At 55.8% G+C, this 24449-nt stretch overlaps 1 protein-coding gene across 3 annotated transcripts in view; it reads left to right on the top strand.

Annotated features, from left to right (window-relative positions):
• The window catches only part of PPFIA1 (PTPRF interacting protein alpha 1), a 90779-nt gene that overhangs the window by 39130 nt on the left and 27200 nt on the right, over window positions 1-24449 (top strand). For 2 of the 3 annotated variants that reach the window (XM_030331470.1, XM_030331469.1), the window contains exons 3-16: window positions 2368-2469; window positions 2753-2917; window positions 3306-3380; window positions 3734-3835; window positions 4043-4264; window positions 5757-5903; window positions 7459-7593; window positions 9434-9517; window positions 11464-11595; window positions 12848-12910; window positions 14206-14285; window positions 17345-17474; window positions 20267-20490; window positions 22251-22482. In XM_030331470.1, the coding sequence (XP_030187330.1) occupies window positions 2368-2469; window positions 2753-2917; window positions 3306-3380; window positions 3734-3835; window positions 4043-4264; window positions 5757-5903; window positions 7459-7593; window positions 9434-9517; window positions 11464-11595; window positions 12848-12910; window positions 14206-14285; window positions 17345-17474; window positions 20267-20490; window positions 22251-22482 (1893 nt within the window). Of the gene's footprint in view, window positions 1-2367; window positions 2470-2752; window positions 2918-3305; window positions 3381-3733; window positions 3836-4042; window positions 4265-5756; window positions 5904-7458; window positions 7594-9069; window positions 9145-9433; window positions 9518-11463; window positions 11596-12847; window positions 12911-14205; window positions 14286-17344; window positions 17475-20266; window positions 20491-22250; window positions 22483-24449 lie in introns of all 3 variants that reach the window. The other variant, XM_032594950.1, reaches the window with a different exon arrangement.

The raw sequence follows: 24449 nt of genomic DNA on the forward strand, positions 1-24449 counted from the left end.
AGGGCTCTGGTCGTGCAGCCAGACCACTGGCCACTGGGACTTGTTGCCTTCAGGGCCCCGGGGTGAGCTGCCTACACAGGGCCAGCCGCCCTGATCACACCCCCGCCTGTGTCCGCTCAGACGGTAGCTGCTTCACCCCTTCCTACCCAGCATCTTGGTGCTCACTTGTCTTTCTCGTGAATAAATGTCGTTTGTGGCATTTTCCCCCCCGACAGGGCACCTCCTTCTGCGTGAAAAAGCTGTGCAGGCAGCCGTGGTCTCCTCAAGCAATTTTCTTGTGTTTTTCACGTTTTGTGTTGGAGGGGTTGACACGCGGAGGACGGTAGTTCCTGCTTCTCCGCAATCTTCTCCGGGGCGTCTGGGAAACCGTGTCCTTCCTCTTCGTGGTCGAAGCTGCTTCTCCTATCGTCTCGACCATTTTTAAAGCCAAACCCCTTTCTCAAATCACCAAGCTATCCTGTGCCTGCATTGAAATGTGCCAGTTTTCGATCCTCCCCTTCCTTCTGCCTTACGTCGTGATGTCAGGTCTTCACTTGTCTTGCAGTTTGAGTCGAGTCCGCAGGTGTGCCCGTCTCACAGCAGTCCTACGTCCGCAGAGATGCCACATCTTCCACACGAGACGAAAAGATGTCTCACAAAAAGCACCAGGGTTTTGCATTTGCTGGGGTAGCCGCAGCGAGAGCTTCGAGAATTTCCCTTTCTTTGTGCCGCCATGGTCCTCACGCTGGCCGGCTGGCCGCTGCCGCTGTGGGCCTCAGTACAGGTCAGGCCTTTCAGCCTTTTCTTGTCATGCCGTGCCTCTTCTCTGCATCGCATCGCGGGAGCACGTCCAGCATCCCTGGGGACACTTCAGACGCGTCCCAGGGTGTAATTCAGGGTTCATGGTATTGCCCTTAACACGGTGAAAATTACGAGGAACCCTGAGAAACCGCTTTTCCTGTGGTGCGTGATTTACCGGAGAAGGGAGCTGATCAGCAGGTTCGTGCAACACTTGAGGTGACCTCAGTGGCCACAGGAGGTGGTGCACACTTCCCCCGAGGACAGCGTCTGCTACAGCTCGTGTTAGGCGGTTGGGACTTAATCCTGCGTCTCCGCATTTGTTTGCCTTTCTCTTGACTGCACATGGCACCATGTAGGTACGGTCTGTTTACGTGCGCAAATTTTGGTAAGCTTTGCCTTGTTAGAGTAGGTTTGTGTATGTTTTCGGGTAGTAAACGCTGCAGTAGCCTAGTATCTGCCTAGATTTCATGCATTCGTGGCCTACCTTTTGCTTAATATTTTTGATATCTCTAGGCTGCTCAGCTCATCTGCCAGTCTTTCCAAATGTCACACATCTCCAGAAAAGTTTCCAATGTATTTATTGGGAAAGAAATCCCCGCGTGGAAATGGGCCTGCACAGCTCTACGTCAAGGATCAGATAGGCTTCTGGGAGTTCACCTTGTCAAGTCAGATTGCAAGGAACGTGGTCAGTTCTGTGGTCAAGTTCCTGTTGATTTGGAAAGGGTTAATTTATGAAGGAACTTGAAGTATGTCACCTGTTTGTACGTTGATTTTCTAGAATTGCCGAAATCAACCACTTTCTGAATTTGCATGTCAGGCTGTTAAGTGAATCTTTGTCTCCTCGTTTGTCCTTCAGAGACAAAACCTCTGGGGCGCCTGGGTGGCTCAGGGGGTTAAGCGTCCGACTCTTGGTTTGGGCTCAGCTCACGATGTCATGGTTCGCAGACTGAGACCTGCACCGGGCTCTGCGCTCGACCGACCGGAGAGTGTGCGTCCACCTCCTTTGAGCCCACCTCTACGCCGTGTCCCGGGCGGGCGCTCGGTATTGCTGGGAGAGAAACTCCACGCGGGGTGGCGGGCCCTGGCATCACTCTCCTCAGCGACGCTTCATCCAGAAAGTTTCCTGCTTGTCTAAGGAAATCAGTCTTAAACTCTCCCTTTCGTCAAGAGGCCTACCCGCATTTTTGAAAAGTCCATTTGGCACGGTTGACTTTGATTGAGCCAGTTGTCAGGCTACGACAGCAGCTTTTGGGGACCGTCAGCCTTTCCCCACTGCCGCTCCACAAGCCTGCTTCCCAGACGAGGCCAGAGGCTGGGGATGGGCCGCAGCCTTCTCGGCCTGTTGCTCCCGAGTCAGCAGAGTTCCTGAGTCATAGACCTGCCAGGCACCTGAAAATGTCTCTGTCTCCTTGAGTGTCGGTCCCTCTGAAAATCCCCGGGACTCCTGTGGGTGGTGAGGAGGGGACTGGTGTGTGTGATGCTACTTGAGGGTGGTGGGTGAGTGGGCTGGGGTGAGTGGACTAGGGTGGGCCGCGGAGGCCTGGCGCGCTCTGGCTAAAGACCCCCTGTCTCCCTCCCTGCCCCCAGGAGTTTGCGGCGCTTACTAAGGAGCTCAACGTCTGCAGGGAGCAGCTCCTGGAGAGAGAGGAGGAGATCGCGGAACTGAAGGCAGAGAGGAACAACACCAGGGTCAGTAGGCGCACCGCCAGTGTCTTTCCACACAGGACCCCGTCCACTCCCCTTGTCCACATGCCCCCGTGGAGCTGGCCGGGAGCCATGAGTTCAGTGTTCTCACACCTTGTTTGATCCGGGAGGAGACTTAAGGCTATTTTAACACGTGCGGGGGCGGGGGCGGCTCCCTAACCGGGGACCGAATTGAAGGGATTCAGACTCGGTTTCGCATTTGGTCACATTGGGGCCCAAAACTGAAAGTGCTGTTTAAACACGGTTTTCCCTTGGCCTCTCTCACCAGCTGCTGCTGGAGCACTTGGAGTGCCTTGTGTCCAGGCACGAGAGGTCTCTCCGGATGACGGTGGTGAAGCGGCAGGCGCAGTCCCCGGCCGGCGTGTCCAGCGAGGTGGAGGTGCTCAAGGCCCTGAAGTCCTTGTTCGAGCACCACAAAGCTCTGGATGAAAAGGTGCCTCCGGCCACGGCGGCTCTCGATTCGCGCACCTGCTGTGTGCCGTGAGGCACACGTCGCGTGTTTGTGGGACTGGAGTTTCCTTTTAAGCTTCTCGAATTCTTGTAAGAAGACAGGTCTGTGTGGTTAAAAAGTAGCGGTTGGCGGAAATGTTGTACGTCTCGATTTGCTGTTACGAATCGCGTAATGTAATTTATTTCGGGGAAGATTTCGCTCCGATGTGAAATTGAAAGCTGTTAACGAGCAAGTGTGTGAACGTTGGCATCCGCAAAAGACCTTACCAGCACTCTGTCATGTGATTTGAGGTTAAGGGGACCTTCGGGTAACTGTACAGTAAGGAGAAATGAAACACCTACACGTACAAACTCAGTCCCTTTGTTTCCAGGTGAGAGAGCGGTTACGAGTAGCACTTGAAAGGTGTAGTTTGTTAGAAGAAGAATTAGGGGCCACACACAAAGAGGTAAGCTCCAGACGTCATCACGGGAGTTGATTTGAGGGGGTTTCCTTTTTTTATCCCTGGTCTTGAAAAAAACGTGTAAGACTCGCGGTGGGGACCGTCACCTGTCGCTTACTTTCTGACTGGCGAGCGAGGGCCGGCACACCTCACTCTCTGCGCCCAACTGCGCGGTCTCTTACCTGCCATCGCGCAGCCGAGAATACGTTCCGATTTAGTCACTTGTTTTATTCCGGCTGCAGGACATCACCGCCCGTTTCCCCCGAACTGTGCTCACAATTTACAGTTGTGTCTTTCCGAGAGGAGATTCTCTATCTTTACTTACTTCCTCACCCTCGTATTCAATTCTTTGGTTTTAGCTAATGATTCTTAAAGAACAGAATAATCAGAAAAAAACCCTAACAGATGGAGTGCATGACATAAACCACGAACAAGAAAATATGCCGAGCACGAATGGAAAGGCAAGTCCTCAGGCTTTCTCTCTGTCTCTTCCCCGGTTCCTCTGCCCGCAGACGTGGGGGCGCGTGCAGGACTGTCTGGAGAGCTGCTGCTAAGGCGCGTGGCGCCCGCGACAGCCGGCACAGATCGTGGGACTTGACCCATTTCCCGGAAGTGCCCTGTTTCTTAGCTCGCCAGACAAGGCTATTTAAGGATTTTTCCCCCACCAGAGAGCTTCTGACGGTTCTTTAAGCCACGAGGAAGACCTCGCCAAGGTAATCGAGCTCCAGGAAATCATAGATAAGCAGTCAAAGGAGCAGAGCCAGATGAAGGAGCGCCTGGCCGCCCTCTCCGCTCACGTGGCCGAGCTGGAGGAGGACCTGGACACGGCACGCAAGGACCTCATCAAGTCCGAAGAAGTGAACACAAAGCTGCAGCGAGACGTCCGTGAAGTGAGTGGCTGTCGAGATGGCCCCGCCGTCGTCGAGCCGAACGTGGGGTGTTCCGTTCGGTCGTTGCCCGGTGTGTCCTTCCTCTCCCACGGGTTTTGAACTTCGGGAGTTTTGTGGCAGCGGCAGCAGAAGGGAACGGTGCTCCGGGCCCGGGGCGGGCTGCCTCCCCGTCTGCGTGGCGGACTCTCCCCTCCCCGGGAGAGGCCGGCGGGCGGGCGGCGAAGCGCCCTCGGGTGCGGAGTGCGGGCCGTGCTCGCGGTCCGTTCCAGTAACACCCTCGGCACGTCCACACCGCCACGGTGCTGCCGGGTCGCTTACGGGGCCGCGAGCGTACGCGGGCGGCTCTGCCGGGGGCCGTCACTGGCCGCCTCTGCCGCTCTGACCTGCTCGCGGGGGTTACGTGCCGCTGGTCGTGGCGGTCGGAGCGAGCGAGGGTGCGGCCCGCCGGCCGTGGGGCAAGATCGTGGGGGAGTGCAGCCGCTTCTGCACGTGTGGTCATTTATGGGAACCTGATCGTTGTCACAGAAACTAGTAAGGGCAGGATGGTCTCTCTACCCCTCCTCCTGTCCCTGTGAGCTGCCCTTTGTGGACAGTCCCCCGCCCCCCGCCCCCAGCCCAGCACGGCCACCTCAGGATGACCCTCTCAGACCCTCGAGCCTGGATGTACAGGTGCACTCTGTCTAGTAGCTTAGTGTGGGTGAGGTCGTGTAAGAATTTAAAGCAAAAATATTTGCAGAAATTACGTAACCTGTTCAGTGAAATTATTCTTTGGCAAGGGGGGGGGGAGGAGGCTCTTCAGCAGAGTTTAAGATGCAGACAATTTAGAAATTCATTTCTTAAGACTCATCACTTTTCATGTTAAGACTGCTGACATAAATTCCTTAGTAAACAAAGAGGGCTGAAAGAGGAATCTTCAGGGTAGGGGACAGGAAAGGCAGGGCAGAAAGTTCTGGTTCCATTTTCAGTGTTAGATACCGTGTGATACAGTATTGTTACAGGATTAGGCTTCAGAAGGTTACTTCCAATTATATAAAAGTTTGCATTTTGTTTCAGTTTGTTAACACTTCTGCTTTAACTTTGGTAACTGGATGAGATTTCATCCATCTTTTCCCTGGGAAAATGATGGTTGTATCTCCCAGCGTGTGTTTCCAGACGCCAGTCCCTGTTCTGTGGAAAGCTCACTTGTGTCAGGAGGCAACAGACGTTGTGACTTCCGGGAGATTTTATTATACGTTTCTCTTGAAACACATCGGAAAAAATAAGCCCCGGGGACTGAGCGGCCAGAATCCCAAGCAGGCTCCGCCCTGTGGGCGCAGAGCCTGACACGCGGCTCTGAGCCGAAATCACCGGCTGAGCCTCCCTGGTGCCCCGAGGGTGCTGGTTTTCTATTTGATTGGAAGATCAGGATTTAGCCCAGTTTTTGTGTCTGGAGTGTGTTAACGTGTCCTGCGCTAGTCATTTCCCTGTTTTCCCTCCGAAATACCTGCTGTAGGCCGTGGCCCAGAAGGAGGACATGGAGGAGAGGATCACCACCCTTGAGAAGCGCTACCTCGCGGCACAGCGTGAAGCCACCTCTGTGCACGACCTCAACGATAAACTTGAAAATGAGATTGCCAATAAAGACTCTATGCATCGACAGGTAGCTAATTTTGCTGAAATTCATCCAACTTTTATTAATCACAGGTGAAGTTAAATACCTTTCTCCTGTGACATTCATGTTGGAAATCAAGTCTCAATGCAAAGTTTTTGGGATCTTGGAACATTGTGTTCAAAAGCGTGGGTTACTTCACCTTACGCGTTTTAATTATTCGGGATTTTATGTAACCGTGTTATGGAGCTACACTGTGTGATTCTTCCTTCTGTCTTGTTTTAACTGCATGTTAATCTGCTGCCTGTTAGCGCTGTTTCCAAAGGAGCAGGGACTGGCCAGGAACGTGCAGACAGCTGACCACTTTTGTTAGTACCTGGGATCAGGGGGGAAGGGCAGGTGCAGAAACATAGTCTGGAGTGAGGACGTGAGTCTCCTGTATTTTGAGAGGCCGCACGTCTCTTTCTTGGTCGTCACGGGTCATCCGGCGTTAAACAGGAGACCCAAACCCAGCTTCTTGGAAACATAGCGAGTTTGGTGTGTTTAGAAGTGTGTCATCAGACAGAAAATAGTAATAAGAGTCAGGTACTAGGAAGCAGCTAAAAACCGTATTGAGGAGCGCGGTTTAAGAGCACGTAAGATGTTCCAGCGGCACCGGCTGGCTCCGTCGGTTGAGCATCTGACTTCGGCTCAGGTCATGATCTCGCGGTTCGTGAGTTCGAGCCCCACGTCAGATTCTGTGCTGACAGCTCGGAGCCTGGAGCCTGGTTCGCATTCTGTGTCTTCCTCTCTCTGCCCCACCCCTGCTCATGCTCGGTCTGTCTCTCAGTAAATAAACGTTAAAAAAAAAAAGCACGCAAGGTGTTCCAAATAATGACTGTAAAAGGCAGATCACGAAGTAGTACGTACAGCATGTGATTTATTTTCTCAGGGTTTTAAAGCGGGATATGTGGTCTTTCCGCACACACAGAACTATATGCACACAGACAAAGGAAGGAGGCTGTGTATGAACAAGTGTTAACCTCACAGGAACCTCGACTTCTACATGATTTTTGAAATTACTTAAAAAAAATCCCTTGTCTAAATTTTCCCCATTGATTTTTTTTTCAAGAGTGAGAGGGTCTTTCTAGAATAATCACACACTTGCACAAATAACTCGACTGGCATGAGGCATATTCTCAGAGGCTCTGTGCTGGCCGACGTGCCCACGGCAGTCTGCCCTAAGGAGCGAGCCCTCAGACGACAAGTCTGGTTATTTTTAAGAAGGCTTGGGACTGAACCCTTCTTTCCTTAACTTGGGAAGAACGAGCAAGCTTCTACAGAAGATGGGTTTTCTTTAACGTCTTTTGAAAGACTTCTTTGAAGAAAGACACTGAAGAAAAGCGAATACTTTGGCAAGAGGTGTCTTGCGCAGTGAGATCAGGCCCCAGGGAGCGGGAGCCTCCTTGCAGAAAGGAAAGGTCTACTCTGAAGCGGCTCCCGAAACAGTTGGCTTCTGTGAGAACTGATTTAGCAGATCTCCGCGTTTAGATTTGGTGTCACTTCAGCACAAGTAGAAACGGGTGGAAGACTTGCTGCATTTTGATGCTTTGCTTTCGTCCCCTAGACGGAGGATAAAAACCGCCAGTTGCAGGAGCGCCTGGAGGTGGCAGAGCAGAAGCTGCAGCAGACCCTGAGGAAGGCCGAGACGCTGCCCGGGGTGGAAGCCGAGCTGGCCCAGAGGGCGGCCGCCCTCTCCAAGGTGGGGCCCGCCCTTCCCGCTGGGTCCGACGGCGGGATGCCGACGTTCACGGTGGCCTGTCCGCGTACCTTACCTGTCACTGTTCACGTCGGCGCGCCCAAGTCCACGAAACAGCTCAGACCTGTTTTCCGTGCCACTTTGAGATGGGAACGCTTTTCACGTGCCAGGCAGCTTCCCCGTTTCTGTTACCTCCGGGTTTGTCAGCTCTGTGCTGTTCCCAGTTGGCTCGATCTAAGACTCGCTGCTTCTCAGAGTTAAGTCAGCGACTCACAGCTCAAGATAGCAGCCTTGGATAAGAGGAGGACAGGGGTGCCCGGCTGGCTCAGTCGGTGGGGCGTGGGACTCTTGGCCCCAGGGTTGTGAGTTTGAGCCTCCTGTTGGGTGTGGAGCTTGCTGAAAAAAATAAATAATTTTTAAAAAGGATACAGTTTTTCTCAGAAATAGGAACATCCTCTTCTGTTTTAAAAATAATCAAAATAGGGGCGCCTGGGTGGCGCAGTCGGTTGAGCGTCCGACTTCAGCCAGGTCACGATCTCGCGGTCCGGGAGTTCGAGCCCCGCGTCGGGCTCTGGGCTGATGGCTCGGAGCCCGGAGCCCGCTTCCGATTCTGTGTCTCCCTCTCTCTCTCTGCCCCTCCCCCGTTCGTGCTCTGTCTCTCTCTGTCCCAAGAATAAAAAAAAAAAAAAAAAAAAAAAAAGAAAAAATCAAAATAAATTTGTAACAGTTTTTTTTATTAAAAAATTCTTTTGACGTCCATTTATTTTGAGAAAGGGAGGGAACGTGTGCACGTGCTCGAGCAAGGGACGGACAGAGAGAGAGAGAGAGAGAGAGAGAGAGAGAGGGAGAGGGCCAGAGGGAGAGAAAATCCCAAGCAGGGTCCACGCTGTCGGCACAAAGCCCGACACGGGGCCCGAACTCACAAACCGTGAGATCATGACCTGAGCCGAAACCAAAGGTCAGACGCCCAACTGACTGAGCCACCCAGGCATCCCTGTAATAAGTAAATTTTGAAGTAATTCGTTCACTGGTTCAACAAATACAGACGAGGCCTGTGCCAGACACAGTCCCTGCCCTCCCAGCTGTCACAGCCCTCACCACCCACGGGGGAAGCCAGCGGTTGAAGAGGCAGTTTCCAGACGTGACGTGGTCGGTGCTGGGATCGAGTGATCCACACGGGCCGAGAGAGCACATGAGCCGGCAGACGGTCCAGCCTTCCGGGGCCTCGGCTGAGGGAGCCTAACGCAGGGAACCTGTCCATGCTTCTGTCTCACCGGCTCCCGTGCAGTGAGGGCCCCACTGGGAAGGCGTAGGCACGGGATGCTGACCCTCATGACTGACGTCGGGTCGGGCAGGTGGTACCGGGCGCCCACAGCCCGACAGCTCCAACAGAGCCTCTCCTCTCCTTTGTGATCTGCGTGTAAAATCTCCGTTTCTCTTCTCCCCCGTCCTCTCTCCTGTCCCCGGTCGGCCTTGTAGTCCGACCCTTTATCTTCTGGACACTCTGCTGCTGAGGAAGCTAAACTGTCGGAACTCGCTTCCCAGCTTAGGAAGGTAGCACGTGTGCGTTGCTCTGTCCCGCTTGCTGCTGCCTGCTGTCCGTGCTCAGGGACCACGGGCGTCTGCCGGGGGAGGAGGCACCGTCCACGGATCCGGGGCCCGGGGTGGGGACGAGCACGTTGCCGAGCCCCGGTCACCAGCTTGGAGGCCCACCGCTTCCCACTGGCACGCGTGAGGCCGGTAGGGCGTGTGAGCGGGCGGAAGGCCGCTCACGGCATGTCGTGCGTAGGCACGGCGTGTGGCGCGGGGCGGCCGGCTCCTCTGACCCCGATGTCGCCCACAGGCCGAGGAGAGGCATGGCAACATCGAGGAAAGGCTGCGGCAGATGGAGGCCCAGCTGGAGGAAAAGAACCAAGAACTGCAGCGGGTACGTGTCCGAGCGGAGCGGCCGCGCACCTGGCGGTGGCCGAGGAGGAGGCGCAGGCCGGGGGTGTGGGGGTGGGGAGCGGTGCCTTGTTTCCCACTTCTCCGCACGTGGACGCCAGGCCCCCTCTCGCTCCCGTCAGGGGTGCAGTGGCCTCTGGTGCGAGTTGGACGCTGGTGAGCGCTCCTAGCACGTGGGCGATGTTCTCCGGACGCGGGGGCCCCGGAGGCAGTGCCGCCCGGGGTGGAGGCACCCGCACAGCCCACGGTGCCCACCAGCTCGTCGGCAGCTACTCGCGGTGCACGCGGGACCTTGCGGGTGCCCCTCGGCCAAACCAGAGGTGCTGGCCTGGGGTGAGGCCCGTCCTAGAGGAGTAGTCCGCTTGCTTAGGACGTGACGTTGAGGTCCTGAAATCAGGTCACGGGCCTGACCTTGGTCCCCACATCCTGAATGACTACTCGAGACGGAAAGGCATAGGTCGGGGTGGATGTTCCTAAGAAGGGGAATAGCGTAATCGAGCCTTGACGAAAGGGAGGCCCGTGTCCCTTGAATCCCCTGAGACTCTTCCCTGGAGGAGCTGGTCAAAGGGCCACATGAAACACCCAGGAGACAGACCAGGCAGCGGCCACCCCGCCTTGGCACGTCCATCCAAGGCCGTCAGGTTTTGTTTTCACCAGAAACTCATGTGCTTGGCCCTAGGTCGCAGAGCATCAAACATGAGTTTCCGGGCAGTGAAGGTCCTGACACTAGCACGAGATCGCGTGTCGGCCGACCCCGGCCTCCCATCACACGCGCGCGCACAGGCAGACGCGAGCCTCTTGGGCCGAGAATTCGACCTTACTTACTTAGAGATGCACTTCATTACTTTCAGGACTGGGTTGTAGTTTGAAAGGACGGGCATTGAGATAAGGATTCTTCTGTAACCGAGGCAATTCCAAGGAAACTTCTAAGCTGTTTTGCTTGAAAAATACGTGGGTGCTGATCCCTTCTTGGGTGGCCAGGGTCTCTTCCAAGTGATGGCCGTTGCCGTGGGTTAGGTGTGACGGTCGTGCTTTCTGTTCACTGCTCCCAAGGGAAGAGGTGTCAGCACATGTGTCTTACAGATGAGGGAACGCAAGCAGGGGCGGGGGGGGGGGGGGTTGACCGTTGCCCAGCCTGTGGCGTGTCCTGTGGGCACCTCCTCCTACCTGGACCCCCTGGCTGCAGGGCACATGTCTACCCCGTGCCCTATGGCCCTCCACCCAGGAGGAGCCCCCAAGTGCCGCCGGCCTGTTCCCGCCGCTTCTCTTTTGTGTTTGTCAGGATATGGGGCAGAAACGAGCTTTTTAAACCTTGCAGTTGATGACAGTTATATAAAACACAGACCCGTGAGCTTTGCTGTTAAACACTCGAAAGTTACTGGAGGTAATTAGTTCCGATTTTTTAATCCAAGTGTCCGTTACAAAACATTCAGGTGATGTGTGAATATAAAGGAAAACAGATGAAAGTCTCTCTCGCCACCGAATTTTTCCAGAGTGGGTTTTTTTTTTTACCTTTCGCTTTTGTCTGTGGATTCATTTCTTTCTCCCTGAAGCCGGATCCGAGCTTCTGTTTATGCACCGGGAGATTCCTCCTCCCGTGTGCGGATAAGCCGATGCCCTTAAAAGTTTGCTCGTTCCTGCGTGTACCTCTGCCTCCTGAGCCCATCTGAGAGCTCATAACCAGGACATTCCTGAGGCCCTCTGCGTATTTCGTTTCCCAGAAACAACGGGACCTTCTGATGGACGATCCCTCGGAGGCACGTTCCTGCGGTTCTGTGCCCCGCTAGGTCGGTTCCGGCCGTGACGCACAAGCGCGCCCAAGAAGGCTGTGGGAAGGGGCAGCCGAGGACGAGGACGTCCTTGGCACGCCCTCGGCGCGTCTGCACTGGTGATCACACTTTGGCTTGAAGCTGGTGTCTCCTCTTCCAGGCAAGGCAGAGGGAGAAGATGAACGAGGAGCATAACAAGCGTCTGTCGGACACTGTCGACAAGCTCCTTTCCGAGTCTAACGAGCGGTTGCAGCTTCATCTGAAGGAGAGAATGGCCGCTCTGGAAGACAAGGTAGGACGGGACAGGCGACGGCTGAGGGCTCCCGGCCTCACACAGGAGCCCCCTCGCGTTGTTCTTTAACGCGGAAAGACCACAGACCGTTTCCCACTCCCCGCTACGTTCCCAGTGTCCCGTCCCTACCCGACGTACGTGTGTGGGCAGGTGTGCGTTACTGTCTAGAAGAGAAGTCTGGTCTGGGAAGGGCCCCCGAGAGGGAGCACTTTAGGCTTTTGCTAATTGAGACTTAAGGAGTAAGGTAGCTTCGTGCTAATCAATAAATGGCACAGAGGTAGCCACAGACAGTACATAACTAAGTGGAGTGGCCGTGGGCCGATAACCCTTTATTTACAGGACCTGGCGGTGGCTGGATGTGGTCGGCAGGCCCTCGTTGGCCAGCCCCACGCTGGGACCTGTGTTAGGTCCAGCCCTCACCTGGTCCTTGCGTGGGGAGCTGATTTCTAACCTCGTGTATGGAGATGACGCTGTAGGAGTGCGCCGTTATGTAAGGCATTTCATCAGCTGAAAACAGGTTCTCCCGTTCCATTTCCTGCCTTCTCTCTTTTCACCTGGTTTGGAAGAAGTCTAAGCCTGGACTCTTACACAGTCATCATGGAAACACTTTAGCTGTAACAGGAGGGAAGGAGTGTCATAGGATCTATGCCAGAGAAGCTCTGGTGGAAACAGTTGGATTCGGACCTGATAAAACCGTCTGGCTACACCCATGTCCCTGAAGATGAGCCCAGAGTTTTCCCTGTGATTGGCACTTGGAGACACCAGCGAGCACTGCTAATTACGTGCCACGCTTATTTTGCATAAAAACCATTAGGAAGTGCATTATTACACCCACATAGGGTTCTTACCTCTCTGCCTCCTTGATCTCTGGGCCCAGCCTTAAGGTAGAGTAGTTTTGTCTTAGATTTGAGTTACACGTACGAAACTTAGGTCATGTTTCCCAAGTGACTGGTGAATTACCCTAAAAGCTAGTACGGACCAGTTTAACTAATTAAAATAAACTTACGAACTTGTCGTACTTACATTCAGAAACTGATCCGTGAAGAAATTGTACACGGACAAAGTATTACCAAAGGCTGTTCCTGTGGTTTCAAAGACAGCATTTCACTCTGTGGGCATGTGACCCTGTTCGCTGGTGTAGCCACACGGTCCGTTCCTTTTCCATGCTGCGTTATCGTAAAGAGAAACATAGCTATGCTCTATGCACTGTTTTCGAGAATCAACAGTAAAGGACTGTCTGTGTCTTTCTCAGAACTCTCTATTACGAGAAGTTGAAAATGTGAAAAAGCAGTTAGAAGAAACGCAACGTGAGAAGGTACTTCCATCTCTCAATCCTTCAGAGATCCGTCGAGACCTCGAAAGGAGCAGGTGTCCGCTGGGGCTCCCACTTCCTCCACGGCGGGCCACCGCTGTGCTTTCGAGCGGCCCCACGCTCGCAAGTCTGAATGGCACGCGTGTGGCGGAGTTGGAGCCGAGCAGCCTATGGGGTTCGGATTTCTGAGTCCCTTCGGGGGTTCACTCGAAAGCTCAAATGTTCGCGTAAACCTTTCGTTGAGTGCAGCGTTGCCCAGCAGGAAGGTAACAGGTGACACGGGTGTCATCCCAAGGATTCTCGCGGCTGCGTTTGAAATCGACAAACAGACGGGTGATGTTAGTTTTCCTGCAGCCCGATGCAGGCAACATGTTATTGTATCATGTAAATAGCGTAGAAATGAAGGAGCTACTCTACACTGTTTTTCACATTCAGTCCTTGCGACCCACGGGGCGTCTCACAGTTCCATCCCCTGTGGTCGGGACCAGCCCCATTTTGGGCGCTCAGTTAGCCACGTGCGGCGGTGTCTGCTGCCTGGGACGGCACTGCCCGGGGGGTTGTTGTGTGACCGAAGCTCCTCGTCGGTTTTGCTCCCTGGTTCTGCGTGTGCAGAAGTGAGGCTGGGCTGCAGAGGGTCCACGACGGAGCACGTGCCTGTTGCACAGAAGGGCTATTCGCCCACCGCCCAGAAAGTCCTGCTCCTCTCTACATAATGAGGAAGAAGTGTCAGTGGCTCAGTGTTTCTCCTCTGTAACCTTGCTGTGCCTGAGACCTAAGTGTTCAGTAGGGTTTAGGACGTTCACTTGGTGATCCGGGTGTTTACTGTGGGACTCTTGGGGAGAATGGTCTTGGGGTTCGTAACTGCTGAATTTACCCATTGCGGTTATGATGGTTGACATTGGAGCACACTGGATGCAGATAGCTTTTTCATTTTTTTTAATTGAGTTCTAATGAACCTACCGTGTTGTATCAGTTTCAAGTAGACAGCGTAGGGTTTCAATAATTGTGCACCTTACTGTGTGCTCGTCATCATCACTGTGGTCACTGTGTGTCACCACACAGAGTCCTTAGGGTATCACGGACCGTATTCCCTGTGCTGCGCTTTCCATCCCCGTGACTGCCTGATTTTATATCTGGAAGCCTATGCCTCCTAATCCCTGTCGTCTCTTTCGCCCACCGCCCCCACTCTCCTCCCCTCTGGCAACCCCTAGTTTGTGCTCTGTGTTTAAGGGTATATTGACGCAAGTGATCGTAAACCTTGCCTGCAGCGGGTGTCGTTGTCATTTGCTGCTTTGCAGGATCGGCTCCTACTGAACGTGGAAGCACTGAGGGCTGAATTAGAGCAGGCGAGACTGAGAGGCTCTTCCCTTCACCACGGGTATGACATTTCCTGGTTCACAGATCTGTTCCAGACGCTTCCCTTTGCCACGAATATGACCCGAACCAGCCCACAGTTACACACCAGAACCGTGGGTGTGCTGTGGTGTGATGCGAACCAGCTCCCAGGTACTGATAGCTGATGGTGGGGGGCACTGCCTTCGCCATGGCTCTGACACGAACCAGCTCACAGACACGTGTGTTAACACCTGCTGTGTATCTTCGAGAACGAGCCCTTGGCCATATGGGCAGAGTGACCTGATGTGGCTCAGGGAGCCGGTAGCTTAGCTGGTGAGAGGGAGAAGTAGAACATCACTCCAGAGGATAGGCTTGGACACCCAGGAGACCGGGAGGCATGACAGAGCTCGCAGCCGCAGGAGGAGGTGTGGAAGGTAGGGAATGATCAGTTTCTGTTGTGGGTGGGTTAATTTGAACCCCCTCCCCACTCCGCCGCGCAGTGTGGCACTGATGGTTGGGGATAGGAGGGGTCCAGCATGCCAGGTGAGGGCCCGCGTGCCTGGGAGCCGCGGTCCCTTCCACAAGGCCAGTGGGGTCGCCATGGGAGTGGCCGCACGGCCATGATTGTGAGGGTCAATTTGACATTCATGGCGTTAGCACAGCGCTTGTAGTTTCTTATGTGTTTGAAAAGACTCTGGAGAATGACGCGTAGTCACTTTAAGTCTGTTGGGACAACGGTGAGTCGCCTGTGAAGGAGTGAGTCAGCCGGCTTGTGAGCTGCGTCCCGCAGACAGTAATTTTCAGCAAGGTGTTAAAAGGTTTCTTCGCTTCCTTGTAGGAAATAGTCACCGTGTGAGCGTCCCGCTGGAGCGAGAGTCGCTCGAGTAGCTGACTGGGCCCCCTCAGGTGCAGGGAGCAGGCTCCTGCTCCGAAGGCAGGCCCGCTCGGGCCACACAGGGGTTTGGGTGGCTGCAGACGGGGGCTCTCGGGAAGGTCGAGGGTGTGCTGTGGCTGTCCCTGTTGAGCCTGCTCGTAGGAAAGAGGAGAGGTCAGCGAAGGTCGGGTCGCGAGAGGCTCTCCCTGTCCGTGGAGCCACTGGTGGCACAGCGAGTGTGTGTCCAGAGAGGGAAGGGCACGGGAAGATGAGGGCACAGGGCAGCCTCTCGGTTGGCTGATGGAGCTCCTCGCCGGCTGGAGGCCGGTGTCGCCGCTCAAGGGCTTGAAGGCGTGTATGTGTGAGGAGGCCAAGCGAGCAAACGGGAGCAAAGCAGACGCAGCACGGGCCACCGGCGTGCACCTTGGAGTTCTCCAGGGAAGGGGCCGTGCGGGCACCTGGAGGCTGGCACCGTGGGGCAGTTGCGGTAACCGGGAAGTCCACGCCCGTCGCCCACCTGAGGCGTGCTGGCCAGCGAGAGGGATAGAGAGGGGCCGTGCGCTCCCGTGGTGCGGAGGGAGCGGCCGCGGTCACCGGTGGCCCTGCGGTGTGCAGACGGCGGGCAGGAGGCCGGTCGGGAACGGGGTCTGTTTGAAGCCGTCTCACACAGCGCTCTCCCGTCTGGTGGCAGAAGACACGCTGGTGGGAGCTGTGTCGCCGTGAGCACGGGCGGCCGCGGGGATGGGACTGAGGAGGTGGCAGGCAGCCCGGCCAGCCGAGCCCTCCTGGCACGACCTCACAGCCAAGTCTTGTGTCGTGTCCTCCTCTAGCAGGACGAGATGGCCTGGGTTGCGGAGGAAAGGAAAGGTGACGGACCGACTTCCACACGCAGGTGGGGCAGATGGGACAGAGCTCTGGGATAGGACTGGATGCAGGGTGGCCGGGTCGGGGGCCCGGGAGCCCGAGACAGGGTGTCAGAGTCAGGGGACACTCGTGAGCCTCGGAGGAGCCACGAACCATCCCAGACCACACGCGGGGTGTCACGTGTAGCTCACCGGTTGGCAACGTGCCGTGGCCCCGCAGCGGTGACGCTAGGCCACCTGAGCGCAGGTGAGCAGTTCCTCCGGGAATAGGGGGACAGGAGGAGGGAAGGGTGGCTGTGGCCAGCGGGCAGTTCGGACTTGGCTGTCTTACAAACAAGCAGTACCCTGAGGCAGCGTTTCTCGAAGACGTTTCTTTAAAGGCCGCAGAGAGGAGCGTGAAGCACGCAGAGGAGACGTCCTGTCACGCGGGCTCTGTCTGCAGGCCTCGCGGGGCGGCGCCCGGGGCCCCCTCTTTAGTTGATGTGAATCCGATGGGCGTGTTCTGTCTCCCGAGACCATAAGGATTTCTGAAACGGAAGCCAGCCTCTCTTCTTTTCCAGAGAGCAAGGAGCCGCTGGACTCCCGTGCAGGGTTCAGGTGTAGAGGGTGAGCCCGTGGCTGAGGCCGGGCCTGTGGGCTGGCGGGTGCTCCTTCACCTCTGCTGACCGCTTCCTGCCCGGAGCCTTTGCTGAGGGGGCGCAGGTGACAGCCCATGTCAGTGACCCCATCCTAGGGGCTCAGGGCTCCGTCGAACTTTTCTGGAGACTTCTGTGGCCAAGGGGGACGGTTGTCTGTCAGTCTAAGTGGACACAGGCCAGAGACGCTTTTGCCTTGGAAACACCGGGTGCATCGCCACCTCCTGTCCACGGGAGCTGCGAGCTGCGGTTCCCGAGGATCCTGCCATGGGTGCCCCTGAGGTGCCGGTTAGTGGCAGGAGGAGGGATGCCTGGGGTCACCTGGCCTCACAGCGAGGGCCTTGGCACGCGCGGGAGATGGCACTTGAAGGCCAGAGGGACGCACAGGAGCGCTTCCCGGTCAGTTGGGCGGCAGGTGTCACAGACGCGCAGGGCGGCAGGTTGACTGGGGGCGGGTGCCGAGGCCGAGCACAGGCCCTGTTCCACATCGGGGACGGCTGGGCCGCGGCGAGGCGTTGCCCCTGCTGGGCCCGGGAGACCCTGTCTCCACAGGGCCTGGCTGGCAGGCTGGGACGGGAGCCAGGAGAAAAGATGGCGTCCTTGGAGACCTTCTGCGACCTCAGTTTCCAAATTGGTGGGTTCTGGCCTGGCTGACAAAGTTCACTTCTTGTTGATAATGACCTTTTTCTCCCCCCCCCCCTCCCCCCCCCCCCCCCCCCCCATATTTCAGGCGACCGCACTTGGGCAGCGTCCCAGATTTCAGGTTCCCTCTGGCGGATGGCCCCACGGATGCCTACAGCAGCGCGGTGTTGCGCCCCCGGAAAGGCCGTGTGGCCGCTCTGCGAGATGAGCCTTCCAAGGCAAGGACCTCCGTCCTCCGGGGGCTCTCGCGGGACCCGCCCGCCTGCTCCAGTGTCACCTGCCTTACCCTCTGGCTGTGAGGCTCTTCTGGAACTAAACTGCTGATAGGCCGCTGTCTCTTGTCCCCTTCCCCCATTCTTCTTTTGCTGGCTCACAATTTACTCTGTAGAGCTTTTTTCCTTTCTTTTCTTCGAAGAGTAGAATTGTGGGTTAAGATGGGACCTACTGTTAAGCACAGCACAGTGCTAACCAGTAGTTTTGAAACGCTAATGAAGATTCAGTGAATAGGTGTATTCATCTTTAAGCAAAAAAGAATTCACATTTGGAGTTTAAATACTTTTATACTTTTGTCTCTTCAGCAGCGTATATTTTTATATACTTGTGTATGTTTTCAGCACCGATAGTCATTGAACGAGTTTGGGCCAGACATCATCCCAGACCTAGGGCTGCAGCATGACCAAAAAAACCAGATGAGGGGCACCCGGTGGCTCAGTCAGTCAAGCGTTCCACTCCTGATTTCCGCTCAGGTCACGATCTCTCGGTTTGTGAGATCGAGCCCCGCGGCCCTGCATGGGACTCCGCGCTGACCGCGCCTGGAGCCTGCTTGGGATATTCTCTCTCTCTCTCTCTCTCTCTCTCTCTCTCTCTCTCTCTCTCCCCCCTCTCCCTCTCTCTCTCTCTCTCTCTCCCCCTCTCTCTCCCCCTCCCCCACTTAAAATAAAACAAAGAAAACAATAAATAGATAAAAAGTCAGAGGAGAGGCCTGCACCCCTATCTGTGTGCAGTGTAGTGAGGAGAGACTAGCAGCGAATGGGAAGTAAAAGGTGATATGTGTATTAGTTATCTGTTTCTGTCTGACAGATGATTGACAAATCCCTGCAAAGGGGAGTGGCTTAGGAGGAACACTTCGTAGTTGCTGGTTTCTGTGAACTTAGGAGAGTCTTAGCTGGGTGATTGTGGCTCAGGGGCTCGTGGGGTTGCACCACCAGGAGGCTCGGCTGGGGCTGGCGGGTGCACTGTGCGCTCCCTTGCCTGGGTGTTGGAGGCAGGCCTCAGGTCGTCACCACACGACCTGCCCACAGGCTGCTTGGCTGTCCTCCCGGCACAGCAGCGGCTTCCCCAGAACTCACGCGGAGAGAGGGCAGGCAGAAGGCCCCAGAGCTTGTGCCGTACTAGTCTTGGGAGCTGCCCGCCTTCACTTCCACCACGTCCTGTTTGTTAGAGCTGCAGGGCCAGCCCACAGTTGGGGTCCACCCCTCGACGGGGGTAGTGAAGAACTCGTAGACCTAGTTTGAAACCACCACCGTGTCAGATGGGAGTAAGCGGGGAGAGGCAATCGGGTGTCACGAGTTGTGAGATGAGGAGGGAATAAGAATTGTAAACTCAGTCAGACAGGGAGGTATCGCCAGGAGGGTTACGTTTGAGCACTGGCCCGAAGGAGGCAAGTGAAGGAGCCGTGTGGATAGATCACAGGTTGGTGCCAGCAAGAGGTGCTGATGGAAGGGACCTAGGGCATGAGAGAACGTGACAGGCGGGGGGAGCTCCAAGAGGTCGGACCAAGGGGACACGTCCGGTGAGCAGTTGGGACACCCCAGTCTGGGCCTCAGGAGACCTTGACTAGAGAGAAGGATTAGAGCCAGAACACGCTGGTGGCTTCTAGAGGCACAGGCCACATAAAGTCCCTAGGTGGGCACCTGTGGATAGCCCCAGAGTCCAAGGGCGGCTCTCTGGGCACTGCCCAGCGTGGCAGTGGAGACAGGGAGACAGAACTGGCAGAGACCAAGCGGTCCCGACAAGTGGTGGGAGGAGCCCAGTGGGCCAGGTGCTCAGGGAACCGGAGACCGGTGGGCCTGGTCGTGCCGGGTGGGGCCAGGCAAGGTGGAGGCCGAGGACCACGGTGGTCTGGTCCAGGAGCAGTTGTGCTAAAGCCCACTCGCCCGAGTTCCAGAGTCTGTGTAGACACGGTAGGGGCAGCTTTCTGGAGGACTTGAACTGTGGTTGGGAGCAGAGGCGCAGTGCTAGCTGGAAGGAGACACGGGGTAAAAGTTGTGTGGTTTGTGTTCTGTTATTTTGGAGGGAAAAGGGGGAAAGCATTTTTAGGCTCATGTGGATGAAGTTAGAAAGGTGATCATCCAGAGAGAGAGAGGGCGGAACGATGTCCCCGAGCCAGCTGAGGGCCTCGTGCCCGTGGGTGGAGCCGTCTTGGCGGGTGGGTGAGCAGGAGGGCAGGAAAGCCTCCAGGAGAGCCGCTGCTCGCACCCGCGCCCTGCTCCTCAGGCCACAGGGTTTGGGCTCGGCCGCAGAGGCGCCTCTGCCACTCGAGGGTAGCCCCGAGAAGAGCAGGTTCGCTCCTTCCATTCGGTCACCCCAGCCTCAGGAAGGGAGGCGGGGTACCTGGAACACCAGCGAGCTGGTGGGGCCGCAGAAGTGCACTCAGATTTAACGGCCTTGTAACTGCCCACGGGGGTGGCTGGCTGGCACCAGTGTATTTTTTTATTCCCATTTTTGTTTCTGGTCTGCTCGTCCCACCCTGTGGACGATGTCACAGAAATGCCCCACGTCCACGGAGGCACGAGCGTCGCAAGGGGGTCTAAGTCACAGGCCGCCCTCCTCACCTGTGCCTTAAGTACTGCTTGCTTCGTAGGTCAGCAGCTTGTAAGCACAAGGCAGTTCCCCACTTTCTTTGGGCTTCCAGTTGAAAACTTTTCAAGTTTCTGATAGATTTCTTGTAGGTTTCTAGAACTGCATGGTTATTTTCCACCTTTGCCGAGATTGAGTTTTTTACTCACAGGTACAGACTCTTAACGAACAGGATTGGGAACGTGCCCAACAAGCTAGCGTCCTAGCAAATGTGGCACAGGCGTTCGAGAGCGACGTCGACGTGTCTGATGGCGAAGACGACGGGGACACGCTCTTCAGTTCGGCCGCTCTGCTCTCGCCCAGTGGGCAGGCCGATGCCCAGACTCTGGCCATGATGCTGCAGGAACAGCTGGACGCCATCAACAAAGAGATCAGGTACACGTGATCGTGCGCGGCACCACAGAGACCACAGTGTCTCCGAGGGACTGTTACTGCGCTCAGGAAGGTCTGGAACAAACACTCTGAATGCTCTGAGTGTCCCATAACGATAAAGCTCCTTCTGGTCTATTTTAAGAATATTGTGCGATTCCCCTAGGTTATAAAATTCAGTTCACCAGGGCATCTGTCCACAGTCGTGGACAGGTTCGCGTAACCCCTGGGGAAGGGCGGAAGGTGTCCAGTCCCTTCCTGCGGGAGCCGACAGCACAGCCAGAGAGGACCGCGTGGGTGCCCAGTGTGCGCCTGCGATGCTCCTCGGCGGCGTCCGACCGAGGTTCCAGGGTCGGCCAGGACGCGGAAAGCCGAGGTGCGGAAAGCCCAGGGTGCGGGGAGGCCTCCCTGATCCACAGCGCAGAGGGAGGGTGTGTGGGGCGGGCCGCGTGCATGAACGTAACATGTCGAAATCGGTCCATTGTAGAGCAGTGAGTGCTCAGGGGGCGTGTGTTTGAATCATTTTACGCTCGTCACTATTTCAAGGGTGTTTTCTTTAGAAATCCTCTTAGCAGCTATGGTAGCGAATTTACAAAGCCCTGGTCCCTCGGAGGCAAGAGAACCCAGAGCCTGGCCCTCGTGGAGACGGAGGGGGCAGGGTGGGCAGGATGGTGGGCCCGGGGGCCCGGGAGCTGCTCTGTTTTGCAGTCCTGAGGTCCCGGGGGGAGCGGGCACGTGCCAGTGACCCTGCTGCCGTGGATCCGGGTAGAGTCACTGTCCACGTTTCGTTCTTGGGAAGCTAGCACGGGCAGACGTGCTCCTTCCTGCCTGCAGAGAGCGGGCGGTGAGGACAGACGCCAGCGGGAGAAGCGGGGAGGAGCGGTGGGCTCTGTGGAAGCCGTCCCCCGTCAGGTCAGCGCGGGAGAGGAGAGAGGGCCCGCGCTTCGGCTTTGCTTTTGTGTGGCGTGTGGCCAGGGAGAAGCGATCTTCCTTCATGCGAGTTGACCAGATAGAAATGGTCAGTCGGTCCGGAGACTTGTCCATCACAAAATAAGCTCTCAGGGTACGTAAACAGAGCTTTCATCGGAAAGGTCGCTGCGTGGCTCTCCGGTGTTAACATGGGCATAATTAGTGACATAGTCAAATGCAGAAGTTGCCGTTTCCTGATGCACTGCTCTCTGGCAGTGAAGAGTGTTCGCCTTGAATTCCAAATGAATGGAGTACGGAGGAGGCTGGTAGAAAATTCCATCAAATAAACTGGTTTGAATTCAGCCTTAAAAAAAAAAAAAAAACAAAACTCAATGTTTTCATCTAGTCTAGAGGCTTCAGTGTCGGGGAACTCCCAACTGCTCCGTGGGTCGGTCCGTCGGTTAGGTCAGAGGTCCCGATTTCCAGTTGCAAAACAGGTACATCGATGTGTCTGAGAATTGGGAAGGTAGCAGTTGTGAATTCACAGCTCGTCGTACGGCGAGAGCTGCCGGTGAGCCTCTGGCCGAATCTGAGCGCACAGGAGTAAAATCAAGCACGGTTGGTGGAAGGAGCTTTACGGGACGCCCTGCGGGAGTCCCCTCGTGTTGTTCTGAAACCGGGTGTATCGAAAAGACACTAAAAGGGAGAACGTTCTCGCTGAGGTGGGGTCGGAGCAGCCGTCCTTGGAGCTCACCGGCCCGCACGTTCGCAGCGCGGGAGCAAGCACGGACTTGTCACGCAGGTGCGTTCACGGGTTTGCCAGGGCGGCGAGGGTGACCTGTCTGCTTTCGTTGCAGGCTCATTCAAGAAGAGAAGGAGAGCGCGGAACAGCGGGCGGAGGAGATTGAGAGCCGAGTGGGCAGCGGCAGCTTAGACAGCCCCGGCCGTTTTAGACCCGCGGGCTCCGGCGCCCCGCACCCCGCGTCCCCGCTCGCGGGCCCCTCCCCTCCACACAGCGGGCGCTCCACCCCACGGAGGGGCCCGCACAGCCCCGCCAGGGAGGTGGACAGACTGGGGGTCATGACTCTAGTGAGTATTTGCCTCTTCTTCCTGCGGCGCTCCCCCCACCCCAGCCCCCGACTTAGGTGCCAGAGTCTACGAATATGGTTCTGTCTCGTGTTTTACCCAGAAGGAAGGCCGGTTCATCTGTCACGCTCAGAGGTGCGAGAATTTTTAAACCAGCCAGTATTTAGTCATTCAGCAGTAGCCGGTGACACAAGGATTGTGCCGTGCGGGTGAGCGGGTTAGCCGTCGTCGTGAGCTCATCGTCAGAGCTTTTAGGTGTGGAACTTTGGATGTGGGCCCGTGCCAGGCACCGTGGCTCTGAGGGGCGTGTTCTTGTTTTCGGGGAGTCGGCGGTTTCACCACAGTAAGTACGGACGGTAGAGAAGGCGCAGAGTGAGGCGGTGCTGTCTTTCTCCGCATTAGAGATGCCTAACTGGAGGGGACGGGACACGCGGTCAAAAAGCAAAGTAAAATAAAGCTCAAGTTGGTTCTCCTGACGCTGGTGCGTGTGTGAGGCCAGCACGGCAGCGGCGTGAGCCCCACACGGGGACGGCTTCTGGGAGCGCGTCTTCGCTCCTCGGTGTCTGGAGACGCGGTGACCGTGCGGTTTCTGGGCGAAGCGCGCAGCTCTGCAGAATGTCGCGGAACTTCGCCGCGTCCGTAGCTTAGGTTTGGAGAGCACGTCACCTCTTTCCGCCTACGATCACGTTTACGACGCTCTGTTTCTGAGTGCGCTCGCGTCTGTCAGAACCTGTCCCGTTACCGTCGTTTTTCTTCCCAGCTGCGCTGTTGGCTAGCATGTGATTAGATCAGCTGTGAGTCTCTTCCGTGGCCTGTGACGCGGGAACTAGCCCGTTTTGTGTTGTTTTGACGTCACTCTGTGTATAATTCGCACCATTAGCTAACCAGCTCGTACCTTAAACTCTTGGACGGTCTCATCTGTGGTTTCACGCTTTCTTCCTCTCGGAGAATTTGTGAAAGTCGCTATAAAAATAATGGGCTCTTTTCCCTGCTGTGGAATTTGTGTGCCGGCCGAGAGTGTATCTGCTTCCGTGCTGGGTTTTGATTTGCCGTCTCGTCCTTTCGCTTACTTACCGCTGTTCACGCAGACCTCAGCCTCCCGCCCCCCAGCCGGTATCTTGTTCGCCCACCCCCCGCCCCTCCCTGCCCCACGCCCTAAGCCCCTCCGCAGTGTGCTCCCGTGGCCGTGGTCCTGTGTGTGCAGCGTCTGTGGTTAGTCGTGGCTGTCTCGTGTCGTTCCTGCTTTGTCTTCATTTCTCGTGAGGTGGTGGGGTTTCGCCCCAATGGTGACCAATGGCACTTAGCGTGTCACCGTGTAGCACGCGTGGATGCGGGTGTGACACAGATAACTCGTCAGCGAAGGGTTTCTTCTGAAGAGATCAGACCCAGCACGCTCTGTGGTGCCGACGCTCGTGGTCAGGACTCCAAACCTCATGGGCTTACCGGGCACAAGTGCCGCCTTCCACACGGAAACACGGGGCTCGTTTTTGTCACGTACCTGCACAGCACGTTGATTCTTGGGAAGTCTTCACTCAAATTCTAGGTCAGGACTTGACACTAACATCCAGCAGGTCCTTAACCAGAGTAGGTCGGTTCGGTGTTCTACCGGGTGTCGCGGTCACTTCTTCGACATCCACGAGGTTGATAGTGTAAAAGCGGAACGTGGTTTTCAACAAGGAGAACGGTTACAGAAAGCTTTAGCATAGACAACTGTTAGATCTCTTTGTTACACAGGATGCCGTATTTTAATAAATTATGTATGGCGTAATGGAATCTTATCTCCCTGGGTAATAATTTATAGTTTCTCTAGTAAATGTTGAATAACCTATTATGTTTAAGTGTATGGTGGAAAGTTCTGTTTCCAGTTATGGTTGTTTCTAAACCTTATCTCGATTATGTCCATGCTGTTGTTGTTTTTATTTTATTTATGTATTTATTTATTTATTTTTTCAACGTTTATTTATTTTTGG

This window comes from Lynx canadensis, chromosome D1, assembly GCF_007474595.2.
Source record: "Lynx canadensis isolate LIC74 chromosome D1, mLynCan4.pri.v2, whole genome shotgun sequence".
NCBI classification, from domain to species: Eukaryota; Metazoa; Chordata; class Mammalia; order Carnivora; family Felidae; genus Lynx; species Lynx canadensis.